The sequence below is a fragment of the Poecilia reticulata genome, chromosome 9, assembly GCF_904066995.2.
Source record: "Poecilia reticulata chromosome 9, P_reticulata-male-v2, whole genome shotgun sequence".
NCBI lineage: Eukaryota > Metazoa > Chordata > Actinopteri > Cyprinodontiformes > Poeciliidae > Poecilia > Poecilia reticulata.
This window is the reverse complement of record NC_088838.1, coordinates 30,628,550-30,642,995: the sequence shown is the minus strand read 5'-3', so window position 1 is coordinate 30,642,995 and position 14,446 is coordinate 30,628,550. Positions and strand designations below refer to the sequence as shown.

Sequence of the window (14,446 nt, the reverse complement as noted above, 5' to 3'; positions counted from 1 at the left end):
GTTAATTTTTACATGCTTTTAGTTTGAAAAGCCTGTTGTTGGTTTTTTAAACAACAACAAAACACTTGTCTTTTCCAACAGCCATTGTACAGCAGTAAAGCCAGCTGACAAAACATGCTGGAGCTCAGCTGAATTCCGTTGGGGTTGCTAGGTAATGGACGGAATTCCGCTCAGGTTGCTAGGTAACCGGCGGTGCCTGCTAATTTGTGTCATTATAATCTGAAGGTTTTCGAAGGAGCTTGAGATTGTGATTGACAGCGCTAAATTAGCGGTGGGAGAATTCAGAGGAGTTTTATTTTCATCACAGATGATCTGTTTCATGTTACACTGTCATAACATGCTGACAGTTTCTACAAATGTTTAATTTTTTTTTTTTGCAAAAGTTACTGCAGTTTTAATGTGTTTTTGTATATTTTAAAATAATATTTATGGACAAGAGAATAAGCTGAGAGAGAAAAGAACGGCAATATTACGAGTTCATCAGCATTTTTGACGATTGTTTTACCTTTAAAGATAAATATAATAAGTAGAGGTGTGCCGATCGATCGGCCACCGATCATAATTGGCCGATTTCCGTGAAAAAGTGTATGATCTGTGATCGCCGATCACGGGCTCTTGTTGCCGATCACACAAACCGATCACCTGCATCTCATTTCGCAGCCTGATTGTGCAGCTGGTCTCCTCTTTCCTTCACACTGCGCAAACGCGCAGCAACAAATCCTAAGCGATGTGGAACTGTAACGCACTGAGTGAATGGGGAACACAACGAAGCTAATACGACATCAAAACAATGTCATACTTGACGGAGTTTGGCTACATCGAGGCTCACTGCAGTAAAAAAGACATGGAGAATCAGACAGCAGGTAAAGCAGCGCACAGCTACAAACACTCACCCGGATTAGCATGACGGTCAGAAAGCTAAACAAATAACCCGCAAAATTATTTAAGTCTTGGAGCTGCGATGTAAGACGCTGGTTCTGCTCTCGCTGTTGAACCGCTGCTACACTACAGGTAGTAATATTTCACAGACGGAGCGCCGCTGCTGCTCCACCTGGTAGTGACTCTCACACCGAACCTCTGCTTAAAGCTGCAGCATCTAACCTAAAAAAATACATTTTACATACGTATTAAAACTTTCGCTGTCCTAACATGAGACAGATAATCTCTAAAAAAATAATCGATATCCTCCCTGCTCTGCATAATTACTCCGCTCAGTCAGAAACAGCCAATCAGAACTAGCAGTAATCAGCTAGCCGCCATGCTATCAGGAAGTTTTCATTCAGTAACTCAGGATTGTTTATTGTAATGGATCCTGTATTTGCCTTTGAATGTTAAGTTTTATACTTGAATTTTTTTTGGCAATGTTGAGAGGTTTTATTTTGGCTCTTTGCATTATTTAGCCTCTTCAGAGCCTCCATATCTTATCAGTCTGTTAAAGATAGTATTACTGATAGCAGTACAATTTGCACAATGTCTGTTTTTTTCTTGGAAAAAGTTATTAAAAACAAGTTTTTGTCTAAATTAAGGTGAATTCATGGTTCCTTTTTCCACATAATGTAACCGGTAGTGCTTATGATTAAAAAAATTATAATTATGTGATCGGTATTGGTATCGGTGATCGGTCCTCCTGGGTTATCTGTATCGGTATTGGCAGGAAAAAACCTGATCGGCACGTCTCTAATAATAAGGGATTTGAATAACATGTCAGAAAAGGAAAAACAGTGTGAAGAGAGACTAAAAAACAAAACAGAATCAAATACAAAAAAATAAAAATGAAAGTTAAAGAAATACATAATTTTATAATATACATGCATACTGTTGGTTTTCAGGTAGTATATTTCATTTTTTCATTCATTCAGACTTCAAGTTTGTTCACTAAATTACAATATTTTGGAAAATGTCACTTGTTTCCACCATTTGGTTACATTTAAACATGGGATAAGGACCAGATCAAACTTCTGATTTTGATGACGTTTATCAAAAATCTTATAATCTTTCTCTCATTGTTTAGCTTTTTTTTTTATTTTTAACACATGTACAATAAGAGAAGTTTGGTCTGATTGAGCCTGTGAGGGGAAAAACAAGTTGTTTGTGTCCTTTCAGAAAACTTCTGGTGGCAAAAAGTTTACAAAAGCAGCGATTCACTTCTACCACGACTGAGTTAAATTTTTTTTCTTTACATTTTCAAGATTTTTTCTTTCTACACATTGCAAAACTAACCATAAAATTTAAACATGTCACTAAAAAGTAGCATAAAACGAGCTACAGGTGAGGAAACAGTAGAAGAAGACAAACCAGACACTAGAAAATAAAACTTAGATCTGTTACCTTTGTTGACGTCCTCCTGCGTGAAGCTCTGAACCGGACCTTTGACTGAAACCTTCTCCACATGGCTGCCGCGGCCCAGCTGCACCTTCCCGGCCGGCGGGTCTTTGGTCAGGATGTAACGCAGCTTCAGGTTGTCCGAGTCGACGTCGGAGCCCTTCAGGTTCTGCTCCGAGATTTTAGACGAAGTTCCTGCAAAAAGCAGAGCATACAGTGAGCTACTTTTAGTTTTACTAATTGATTATTCTCACGATTAATCAGATAAAAAAATCGACATATTCTGTAGATTTTTCATTAGGTTGAAATATAATTAAAAAAACACATTACTTCAGAGCACGCTTGAGTATTTGTAGAAAAGAATGTTTCTGCAGCTAAAAAAATCTAAACTTTAGCTTAGCTTTGTCCTTTTTCCTGTGTGCCAACATATTACACTAAAAACTAGACAAACACACTGCAAAAACTAAAATCTTAGTAAGATTAAATATCTTAAATTAAGGAGATTTTTCTTGTTTTCTTTCTGACAAGATAATTTTTCTCACCAAGAGGGATTTATGTTAGAATATTTTTCTTATTTTAAGTGTTTTTGTACTTAATTATCTCAGTAAGATATAAAAGCTTAATATTAAGAAAATATTACTTATTATGAGTAAATATGTGCTAGAATCTAGAATATCAATATTTACCTATCAAACTTCAAGTCTAGAACTTATTTTATATAAGTAAACATTTCTTATTTCAAGCACAGAAAGCGAAATCACATACTTAATGAAATGTATTCAGATAATTAAAACAGACTATGTCCAAATAGAATCCTTTGTGTTATTGTCAATGAAAAAAAAAACAAAAACATGAACTTATATTCTTGTATAAGTTGGCAGAGTGTACTGGAAATTATAATTTAATATTTAAACGGTTGACATTTAACACAACAATTTCAGAGACAATATCAGTTTATATATCAAGATAATTCTTGGCATGTTTCCGTCTGCTGTGGACCTTAATCTGATCTTCTTGATGCAAGATGTGGGACCTCTTACTGACATGCCATGAAATTTCTATCGATGTGTGATTTTAAATGGCTGGTATTCCACACAATGAGATTAGAATCAACAATATTGATTAGCTCAATGTCATGATAAATATTTTAACTTTTGGTTTATATTTCAAATTCTTACTTTATAAGTTACTAATATTAGTTTGAACAATATTTTATTCATCATGTTTGTAACCCCTTTTATGACATCATACAATCCAAATGGGAAAGCGCCAAAAATGTCAGTGAGATAGTATTAATGTTTGATACAACAGATTTTCTTTCCGATCCAATACCGAGTAAAATTTAAGCTGGTATTGGCAATACAGATCCCATACTTTGTGCAAAGACAGTTAGTTTGTTTCTTAATAAAATAAAAAATAAATGTAATCCATATCTTGGCTTCATAAAAAGAACACAATGTACTCTGATGCACTCATTTTAAACTCAGAAGTATATTGAGACAACAATCTTGTTTACTATAAGCTATTTTAACTCAGCAGAAATATACAAAACATGTGAAAATGGAGTTGCAAACTAAAAAAATGAAAATTAGTAAAGTAATAACCCTACTAAATAGACTGCTCAAAAAAATAAAGGGAACACTTAAGTGTTAACTTAAGTGTCTAAGTGTTCCCTTTATTTTTTTTTTAGCAGTGTACATCATTGTTTAATTATTAAAACTACTATAAAATGGCAGCTGAAATAGATCCATGTCACTTTTTTTTATAATCTGTCAACATGTTCATTTCTGAGTGAGTGAGCGTCAGCAGCACGCTGCGCATGGGCATTACGTCCTTACACATTACATACTTATCAGGCGGAAGAAAAAGTAGTTCCCATTAACAACGTTTCATTTAGGCAAGATCTCAATAATTTTGTTACTTTCTAACTTGCTCTTGTTAATCTACATTATCTCAAATTACTAAAGTGTTGAAAGTATTGATCCTTGGATCTGACAATAGATTTTAAAGAATTAAGTTCTGGTATCGAAAGAATCGATATTTCAGTATCAATCCGCACATCACTAACGGCAACGCCAGAGATCATTTAACTGCCCTCATTAACGGTTAATTCAGTTGTAACAGACTAACTAAGCTTTTATCTACAGTACTTTTATAAGATTTTCTTTTGGCAAATTCTCTAATCTCGGTTGGACATGAATGAAGATGGAGGACTTTTTTACGTGTATAGACCCTACAGCTGCTGTACTCAGAGGTAAGTTTAAAGTTGTCTGTCTTTCTAAGATAAGCTAACTGAAGCTAGTTAGCATGTCGTGATATGCCAATTTTCATCCGCGGTTAAAGAGCCGCTCTTGTGAATATGATCTTTGAACAGTTATTAACCACAATAGCTGTGGCTTAAAAATAATATCGACACGGGTTCATGGTAGCTTCCGTTTTTTAACATAGCTAAGGTGGCTTCTCATTCGCAGCTTCTCATTCGGGAAATGGTTAAAGGGCAATTCCGCCTAGTATTTCACTAACTTTGAGGGTGTTTTATGTGCTGTAATTTAAAAACTTAAATGCAATGAGTCTACAAGGTTAGATATTCCACACTGTTACCAGGATATTTTAAACACTATTTTTAATTAGTGAATTTAAGTAGTCCTTGTTTGATTTAATTAAAATAACTTTCTTGCCATCTTGAATTCATGTAATATTGTAATTGAGCACATGAACTAAAATAAGACTTGTTTTATTTTTCAAGTAAACCAAACTGTTGCCATGGTGAAGCCTATGCCAGACAAGTCTCCAATCACGTATTGCACCATCTACAAGAAACTTTGGGAATTGCAAGTGACGGCGTCCTTCAAATTCTCAAGGTAAGAAATTTATGATACTGATTCATCATTACACTGATTAGACCCTAAAACGTGGTTTGTTTTGTGATTGTTTTTCTGTCTGTGCTCCAATTAGCAGATGACCCAACAACTTCAAACAAGATCACTTTTCAGCTCTGTGGTGATCGTGAAACCAACTTTCTACTGGCCATTGGAACCATGCCTGCCCTGATCTTCTGAAAGGAGGACATCACAGCTACTACACCTTTCAGCATCCGTGTGTCTGAGGCCACTCCTCTCTGTGCTGCTGACAGACGTCTTGAGAACGCCGTCTGTAACTGAGGCAAGACTTCCACATATAAAAGGCTATGGCTTATTGGAAGAAGTTCATTGCGGAGGAAGCTCCTATTGTTGACATCTAATCCCAAGATTTTTTTTTGCTTTGGACAATTTGGTTTGCTTGACTCTTAGGGCATCTTATGAGTGCGGCAGATGTGTCAGATCGTCATTGTTCTGTCATTTTACAGGATTGTTTCAGAATCAGATGCCCATCCAGACTTTATTCTGACCAGTAGTCATGTTTTATTGTGTTTATGTGAAACTTAAACGTAATAAATATGTTAAAAGTAATTGAACTCATGTCTTCATTTCAGCAAGCCAATAACATCTCTTGTTCCAGTATTCACAGGATCAATTTTTGGATTTTTGTCTTAGCATAAGAACCTTGAGTAAAGCTATGATAAAATATATATTTTAATCCTATGCAACAATAAAAATAAACTAGATTTAGGTATATCACTGCAAAAAGTCTCCTTTCAAAAACAAGAAAAAGAAGTACAAAAATAAGGTACAATTTTCTTAAAATAAGAAAAATTATCTGCCAACAGAACAAGAAAATTTATCTCGTCAAGATTTTCTAAAACAAGAAAAAATATCTAACCAAGATAGACCTACAAATATCTTAAAATTAGTGTATTTGTACTTAAAACAAGCCAATTTTACTAATACAAATAGAATATATGAGATTTATTTTCTTAATACATAGAACATTTTTCTTCAAATAAGAAAATTTTACGCTATTTCAAGAAATTCAGTGTCGAGTAACATTTTCTTTACTTGAGATAATTTTTCTTAAAATAAGATAATATATCTTACTCGTATAAGTAAAATTGGCTTGTTTTAAGTAAAAATACACTAATTTTAAGATATTATAGGTTTATCTTGGTTAGATATTTTTTCTTGTTTTAGAAAATCTTGACAAGATAAATTTTCTTGTTCTGTTGGCAGATAATTTTTCTTATTTTAAGAAAATTGTACCTTATTTTTGTACTTTTTTTTCTTGTTTTTGAAAGGAGACTTTTTGCAGTGCAGAAGTTGTGTTTTTGCAGTGTAGTCTCACCCGCAGGAAGCTGCAGGCCTCTGTTGACGGTCATTCGCGGTCCTTCGCTCCTCCTGACGTCCATGGTGAACTGCAGCAGGCCCGTCTGGGTCTGCGTGCCGTCGGTGAGGGTGAAGCCCATTTCGTCGGCTCCACCACTGATGGTTTCGGGCGTGTAGACCAGCAGCCGGTCCAGAACGTCCTGGTAGGTGAAGGTGGATCCCTGTGTGAGGACGCGCCCGTTTTCCAGAGGCTGAGAGTAGAACTGCCGCCGGCGAAGTTTTCCTGGATTGTTAAAATGTGGAATAATTTCAGCATTAAACTTAGACGATGTCCAAAAACAAAGTTGTTTAAATTATTGCATAAAATATATGATTACTGCTTCTGACGTGGACCAAAAAGTTGAACTCTGGTCGCCTAAAAATCTCAGTCTCGGTTCGGTTGAAGTGGTGTGGAAAACGCTTCATCTACTTTCTAGTGCAAATACCTCAATACTCTTGAAATAAGACAAAAGTAACTTAGAATTAACTTTTTTTAAACAAATAAATCATTGAAAAATTCCACAAGAGAAATCTTACAACTGCTAAAAACTGACACCTCTCCATTGTGTTAAGAAGAAAGTTGCGCTCAGTGTTGGCTTTACAGGTTTTTTTTGTCAGTACTAATTGGTGTAGCGCCCCCACAGGCGAGGAGGGGAACAGGTTTCTCAAAATATTTGTGATTTTTAACACCATGCGACTGAAAATGTAACATGTTGCAATTTTATTCCAGATCAAACCAAGACTCCCGGGAGAATCACGTGTGAAAACACTTTTAGCACGTTAATTATTTTCACAGGAGAAATGTCTAATTCTGCACATCATTCAAAGAAAAGATTCATCTCCAAGATGAGTCAATAGGTTCACCCTTGCAGCCGGAGAGCGTTCCCCTCTGATAAATCCGTTTGTTTGAGCGGCTCGCTGGAGTGAGGACGATAAAGAGTTAGCCAGTTAAAAAGACAAACTGCCTGGGTTTCGTCATCTTGTCTGAAATCACTCAGATTCCCGCTTGGTCCCATCAGTCGTACTCAGCGTTGGCTTTACAGCGCCGTCACACTCGACTTCACGGGCTGTTTTACGGTGCTTTAACTGCAGGCGGGGTGTTATTACAAAATGTTCACACCAAGGTGTGTGTGCATGTGTGTGTGTGGAGTTTAAGAGAGAGATGGAAGATGAAACCAGGAAGGCGGCAAATTGAGAATTTCTTTGGTGGAATAATCCAGGAGACGACCGTCATGTATAGACACTCGAGGATTGACAGGAAAAAACAACAACAACTCTGTCCCACGATTTTAGGCACTAAAGTTGGTCTGGATGATAAATTGCTGAATCTGTCATCTGTGTCTTGTCTTATGAAGCAATTTCTTTGAGCCCACCAGGCTTTGGCATCGTGGAAAGAAAGAAAACTCATTTTGGGGCGGAGAGAGGAAACTACGGAGGTCAGCCGGTTTGAGAGTGTGTGAGGAATGGCTGCAGACGTCGCCGTGTTTGTCTTGTTTTAGGCAATCTGTGTGTCGGAAGTGAGAGTAATGTGTTTATCCCTCTGTGTGCGCGATCTTCTCCATCACATTCAGGATAATTTACAGTAGAAATACTTCAACATCACCGCTGAACTGGTGGTTCAAATGGGACAAACTATCCTGCAAATGCTCCGTTTGCACTCAGTCTGCGTGCTGATACAGGTGCAACATGATTATTTCAAGATATTTCTAACAGTTATTAATTAGTTCTTGTGACATTTAACAATACGAACTAAAATATAACAAAATTTTATGTGTTGAAATGTCCATACACAGGACAAAACATAAAATTAAACAAAGAATCCTACAGTTTCAATAATGTACAAAATATAAATAATATGCAAATGTCTTAGTAGACCTTAAATAAGATAAAACTAACTTAGAAGAAATGTTTCAGCAAGATGAAGGAGCTTGTTTTAAGTCAGTAATTCCTTTAACATGGCAGATTATTTCATGTACAACCAGAGGTGGGCAGAGTTACAAAAACTGTACTCAGGTTGAAAGAAGTGACTCAAGTACTAAGTTAAGTGGAAATTTTGGAGTTTTAAGGACAAAAATGACAATAATTCATATCAGTAACAAAAAACAACAAAATCAGATAAAAGAAAACTTTTCTAAATCAGTTTCATTCAATAAAAACCTCAAGAAACTTAAATAAAAACTGCAGGTGTGTGTCTGGTGAATTTTAGTTGTTTTTTTTCTAAAAAATGTCAGAGCATTTTAAATCCTTTTATACTTTTACTGTTTTCTATGTTGAAATGAAGAAGCGTATTAACAATCTATGTTGCTTATGTCTGCGCTCACCGTAGGTTGGGATCCTGACGACGGTGAAGACGAGTTCGTTTTCCGGCGTGTCGCCGTAGTAAACGCTGAGAGACGAGTTGGTGACGACGACGCCGGAGTTTTCCTCAACGTGGACGCTGCTGACGGAAACCGTCAGCTCAGAGTCGATTTTACTCTGCGGGACGAGATCAGAGAGGAATGAGGAGATGAAACCCGGAGGGAGGGAAGGAGGGAGATGAAAACACCAGAATCGGAATCATGAATCTGAATCAAAACTCAGATTTCAGTTTGAGTTTGATTTTAACTGAATTTTACAGGTTATTTTTTGCTCTAAAGATGGAAAAAAAGCTTTAAAATATTTCCAGATGCTCTATTTTTATTTTTCTACCTTGCAGAAACTGTTTATTGCTGCAAACGTTCACACTCCTGACAGCCTCATCACTTCAACTGGAGTCTAAAAACAGGATTAACCGGCTGATCGAAGACGGCAGCGATAGTTTAAGTGTTTGTCAGATTACATTACATGGATTATAGATTACAATAACTTCCAACATTTCTAGGTGTGCAGGTTTGTAGACGGCAGTAAGATCTATGATAAAGTCTTCCTCCAGATGTTAATAAAACAAGCTGTAAGCTGTTTAAAAAAGCTTAAAAGACCGGCTTACACTGCAAAAACATGACATTTTACAAAGTATGTTTATGTAGTTTCTAGTGCAAATATCTTATAACACTTGAACTAAGACTAAAAAAATTAACTTGCAAGTAACTTTTCAGCAAGAATTAGGAGCTTGTTTTAAGCAAAATAGTTCTTAATTTTAAAAAACTGCTAGCTCAATTGGCAGGTTACTAGGCAACGGCCGGAACTCCACAGGTGTTGCTAGGCAACGGGCAGTGCCTGCTGATTTGTGAAGATAAATTCCGTAAATTTGTTCCAAAGGCAAAAAACGTTAACTTATTGCCAAAAAAAACAGCTGGGTGGCGTTCTTTAAACGCTTGGGATGTTTTTAGAAACAGCAGGAACTCAAACGGAAGGATAAAAATGTAGAGAATTTGAATTTTGTATTAATAAAATCCTGATCTGCTTGAAAATCAAAGATAAAGACGTGGGGACTGGTTTAAATACTTTTGCCTTTAAATAATTTGGGAGCATCAAGTTGATTAGAGAAAGCCTTATTTTTTGTAACCACAAAAAATTCTCAAGTTTTTTACAACCAAAAGCAAAACGTTACAGTACGTTTGTCTCAGGTGTTGCACTGCGGACGTCTCTACCTGGATGTTGATCTCCACAGTGAACGTCTCCGTCTGGCTGTACCCGTCGCTGACGTAGAAGCTGAAGACGTCCTGGCTGGCCTTTTGCCGGCTGTCCTGGACGTAGAAGACGTGATCAGAAACCAAATCCTCCACAGAGAAAGGAACATCTGGAGTCACAGCACGCGAGCCGCCCACCGAGCCACCTGCAGCGGCACAAAGAGAGGCGCAGCGGTCACAGCTGAACCGTAACAACAAGAACTGCTGCTGGCCGGGAATCACTTCAACAATACGGTCAGCGTGTTTACAGGAAGCACTTATAATCTTGGAATCTGGGTGAGATTTTGTTTTGCAAAAAAAACGAAACCTCACCCAGAAACGTTCGGTCTAGATTCTAGTACAAATGTCTTAGTACAGTGAATTAAGACAAAACTAACTTACAAGTAACTGTTCAGCAAGAAACAGGAGGTTTTTCTAATTTAATAATTTTCTGCTGCCATTGGCTGATTATTTCACTTATAATAAAATATGGCTCCCATGTTAGTTACTGATGGATGGATGGATGGATGGATGGATGGATGGATGGATGGATGGATGGATGGATGGATGGATGGATGGATGGATGGATGGATGGATGGATGGATGGATGGATGGATGGATGGATGGATGGATGGATAAAATGAAGGATGAGTGGTTTAGCTTTCACTGCATCATTTTAATCTTTTCGCCCCTCCCCTACCTGCTGCTGATGCCTGCAGGTCTTGTATTTATCTCCATCTCTGCTCCTCTGTTTCTGTCGTTTTTTTCTTACTGCTCCTCCACAGAGGTCAGAGTGCAAAGCTAACAGCTGATCAATAATCTAACATGGCTGCCTCTGTTAAAAGCTTTCCTTTCCCTTTGTGGAGCCATTATCTTGAGCTCCGATATATCCAATAACTTTCAGGACTTTCTGCGGTCTGCTTCAGAACTGGAGGCTTTAATTTGATTTCCTCCTTCCTGCTCGTGCAGAGCTACATCTCCCAGGTCCGTTTTCGTCTCAAATCAGCTTTTTAATTCTCTCCTATCTGCTCCTCTCCTGAACAGAGGATAAAACATCAGAGCATTTGGTCTGCAGTGATTCTTTTCCAGGACATTTAGCCGGGATCGTTTGAATGAGACAGAAACATAAATGTGTAAATTATCGTGAGCGACTGGTTTAATTGGATTTGTTGCTTTGTGCAGCTGGTGAACTGAACTCGCCTCTTTTCGTGTTTTCGATGAAGCCGTATTTGGGAGGGCTGACGAGCCAAACCTGCAGCTCGGTCTGCGGCGTTTCCACGTCCGATACCGTGATGTGATTGGTCGACAGCAGAACCCGGCCGCCTTCCTGGACCTGCCGTTTACAGGAAACGAGTCATTCTGACAGAGTCACTCCAAATACAATGGTAGGAACATTTATGCTAATCCAGAACAGCTTTAGCGCTTTGCTAACATTTAGCTTCCCCTAAATGAATGTTTTTTAATAAATTCTAATTTACCCGGCTGTTTTGTAAACTTTCAGCTGAATAAAATCCTGTTTTGATGTTTTGGTTATTCTTCAAGTGGACGTTTATATTCATGCTCTTATTTTGACGTAGACGAAGTTTGTTTACAAGGCAGTTCCACTTCCTCCCCACCAATTACTTTATTTAAAACCAGAAACATGGAGGAAGAAAATAAAACATGGACAGTGGAGAACAAGATAAAAACATAAACACATTTATAGAGCATGTAAATTAAAATATCAAAAACAAATTGTACAGTTGTAGTCTTTCAAGGTCATATATAATTTAATTAAAGTTAGCACATTAGCTACTGCTAACTTGTCGATTCAGCAATAATAATTCAGGTATTAGTCGATTATTAAACTAATCATTAGCTGCAGCTTTAAAATTTCCTAATATCAAAGAAGAATAACGATGAGCAATATGACAAGTGATGCTTGAAGTAAGTTTTTGTGATTTAAATTCCGATCTTATTGAAAATGTTTATAACGTTTTAAGCAGTAAACAGAGACAGGAAATAGGCTAACGAGACGGAAAGACACTGGACGATGGAACAGAAGGTGAAGAAGACAGTTTGTGATAAGTTTTAGAGCATAAAGCAAAAAGGTTCATGCAAAGTCAGGAAACACACAACTGGGAGTACCAGGAAGACAACAGCTAGCGCTCGCACAGTCCAGGTCTGGTGTGATGCAAAGGTGGGCTGACAGACAGAAGGTCGCAGAATCACAAAGCAGAAACTCCAGATGGGAAGCAAGTAAAGTTTCCAGACAGCAGACACCAAGTTAAAGGTCAGGGCTTTTAATGAAGACACACAGGAAACAGGAATCTGCTCACAAGGACCAAGAATGAGTTAAGATTCAGGCAGAAGCAGCAAATCATGTTGGACTCAGAGAGTAAATAAGAACGGAAGGAAATGTTCAAGGTCGTTCCGCAGCACAGAGTCGAGTTAATGTCAGCGAGCGAAAGGAGGAGCAGGAAGAGGTAAACGCCTCGACTCTGGACTAAATTTGCTCAGCAAACGATATCATTTATGATTATTTTCAGTCACAATAAGTAATGCATCAATACATCAATGATGAATTAAAACGATATCAATAATTTCCATTTCTTTTCTCTGTTTCTGCTGCTTTGGCCCTTTTTTTGCAGGATAATTTTGTTTAGAATTCATTTTATTTATCGTTTCTGTTGTTTTGCTTATTTATTTTGGATACTTGAAATATATTCCAGTTCTAGTGTTAAATGTTAATTAGAATTTAAAGTTTACTGATCTTTGAATGTTTATTCTTTTACAATTATTTACAGCAAAAACACAAAATCTAACCAATTAATTTTGGTCTATTTCACAGAGTAAATATCTCAGTACACTTGAAATAAGACTAAAATTAAAAGTAAATTTTTTTACAATACATAAGAGCTTGTTTTAAGTCAATAATTTCTTGATACTGAAAAAGATTTGCAGATTATTTAACTTGAAACAAGACATTTTTCCCATGTTATAAATCAATATATATATTGTTTTTTAATGATTTATCACATGAAGAAGCTCATTCACATGTGATTTTAAATGAATTTGTTATTGTAAACTTGTAAAATTGTGTTTTTGTCACATTAGCAGAATATTGATATAGATTTTTGCACATAATGGAAATGCAGTCAGAGCTGCAGATCTTTTGCGCTGCAACAAACTAAACAACAAAGTGTTTAGTTTCACCTCGTTGAAACTAAACAGATGTTTCATTACTTTCCACCCGAGAGTTTACTTCTCAATTATTTGTTGCAGCAATATTTCTTATTTCATCACCTCACTTTGAGGATTAATACAATATTCATTAATTCACTCAGATGTGTTTTCCTCTCCCTCAGGCTGATAACTTTGGTGTTAAAATAAAAAACAATAGCAACAAATTACATATTTCCCTTAAGGAATCCGGAAAAACTACCACCTGAGATCCTTGTTCTGCTGAAAATGTGAGCAGATTTTGTGACTCAACATTTAATTCAGGTGATACAAACCAAAGTGAGTTAAAGAGGAAGGGAATAAAACAGGAGCCCACCTTGATGCCGCCCTGCACAGCGACCACCGGCGGCTGTCTGGGCGAGGCCGTGATGGTGATGGTGCATATCTGGTTGTCAAGGCGATTGCTGTCTCCGTCGTGAACAACGAAGTGGAAGACGTCCGTCACCGGCTGGCTTCCCGTCTCCAGCGATGTGACGTACCTGCACACGGAGCACCGGGTTGGTTTTCAGTAGAAAATCGCAAACTGACCGACATGCAGGAGGAAAAAACTTATTCTGATTCAGTTCAACAGAAAAATGCATGAAACCGAGAAAAATTCAGGATTCATTCAAATGACAGTGTTAGCAGTGGGGCTGCAACTGACAGCTATTTTAGTAATCAATGAACCTTTCGATTATTCTGACAATTAATTGATTAATCGGATAAAAAAGGGGCACGCTCTCCAGATTTTTTAATTAAACCTTAAAACTTTTATTTACAACAGAAATACATTGAGATGCAAATAAAACAATTTTTTAAAAGAAGAAAACAAACATTTTATTGCCTAAAATGCCAAACAATAACATTCCTTTAGTGAATCTGGCCTGAGTGACGCAAAAACCTAAAGATATTTACAAAGGTGCTTTTATTTTAAATGCTAAATGTATTCATATTTATACAGTTTTAGCTTATTTACTGCTCTAAACATTATTTTTTCAGCAAATAGCTTTTTTTCAAAACAGTTATTTCAACAATTAATTAATCACAATTAATCGTTTGAGCCTTACTTTAAATAAATAAAAAATATTTATCCTTTTA

The 14,446-nt window shown here is 36.8% G+C and overlaps 1 protein-coding gene and 1 long non-coding RNA gene across 4 annotated transcripts in view; one reads left to right on the top strand and one right to left on the bottom strand.

The window, feature by feature from the left end:
- fras1 (Fraser extracellular matrix complex subunit 1) overlaps nt 1-14,446 on the bottom strand; it is a 270,024-nt gene that overhangs the window by 43,220 nt on the left and 212,358 nt on the right. For all 3 annotated transcript variants that reach the window (XM_017306806.2, XM_008417773.3, XM_081610905.1), the window contains 6 exons: nt 13,686-13,848; nt 11,348-11,480; nt 10,130-10,314; nt 8,882-9,035; nt 6,541-6,804; nt 2,329-2,517 (listed from right to left, as the gene is read on the bottom strand). In XM_017306806.2, coding sequence (XP_017162295.2) covers nt 2,329-2,517; nt 6,541-6,804; nt 8,882-9,035; nt 10,130-10,314; nt 11,348-11,480; nt 13,686-13,848 — 1,088 coding nt within the window. The remainder of the gene's footprint in view (nt 1-2,328; nt 2,518-6,540; nt 6,805-8,881; nt 9,036-10,129; nt 10,315-11,347; nt 11,481-13,685; nt 13,849-14,446) is intronic.
- Nucleotides 4,053-5,771, top strand: LOC145552961 (uncharacterized). The gene is made up of 3 exons (XR_014089106.1): nt 4,053-4,576; nt 5,069-5,183; nt 5,278-5,771. It is a non-coding gene; the product is annotated as an uncharacterized LOC145552961 (long non-coding RNA).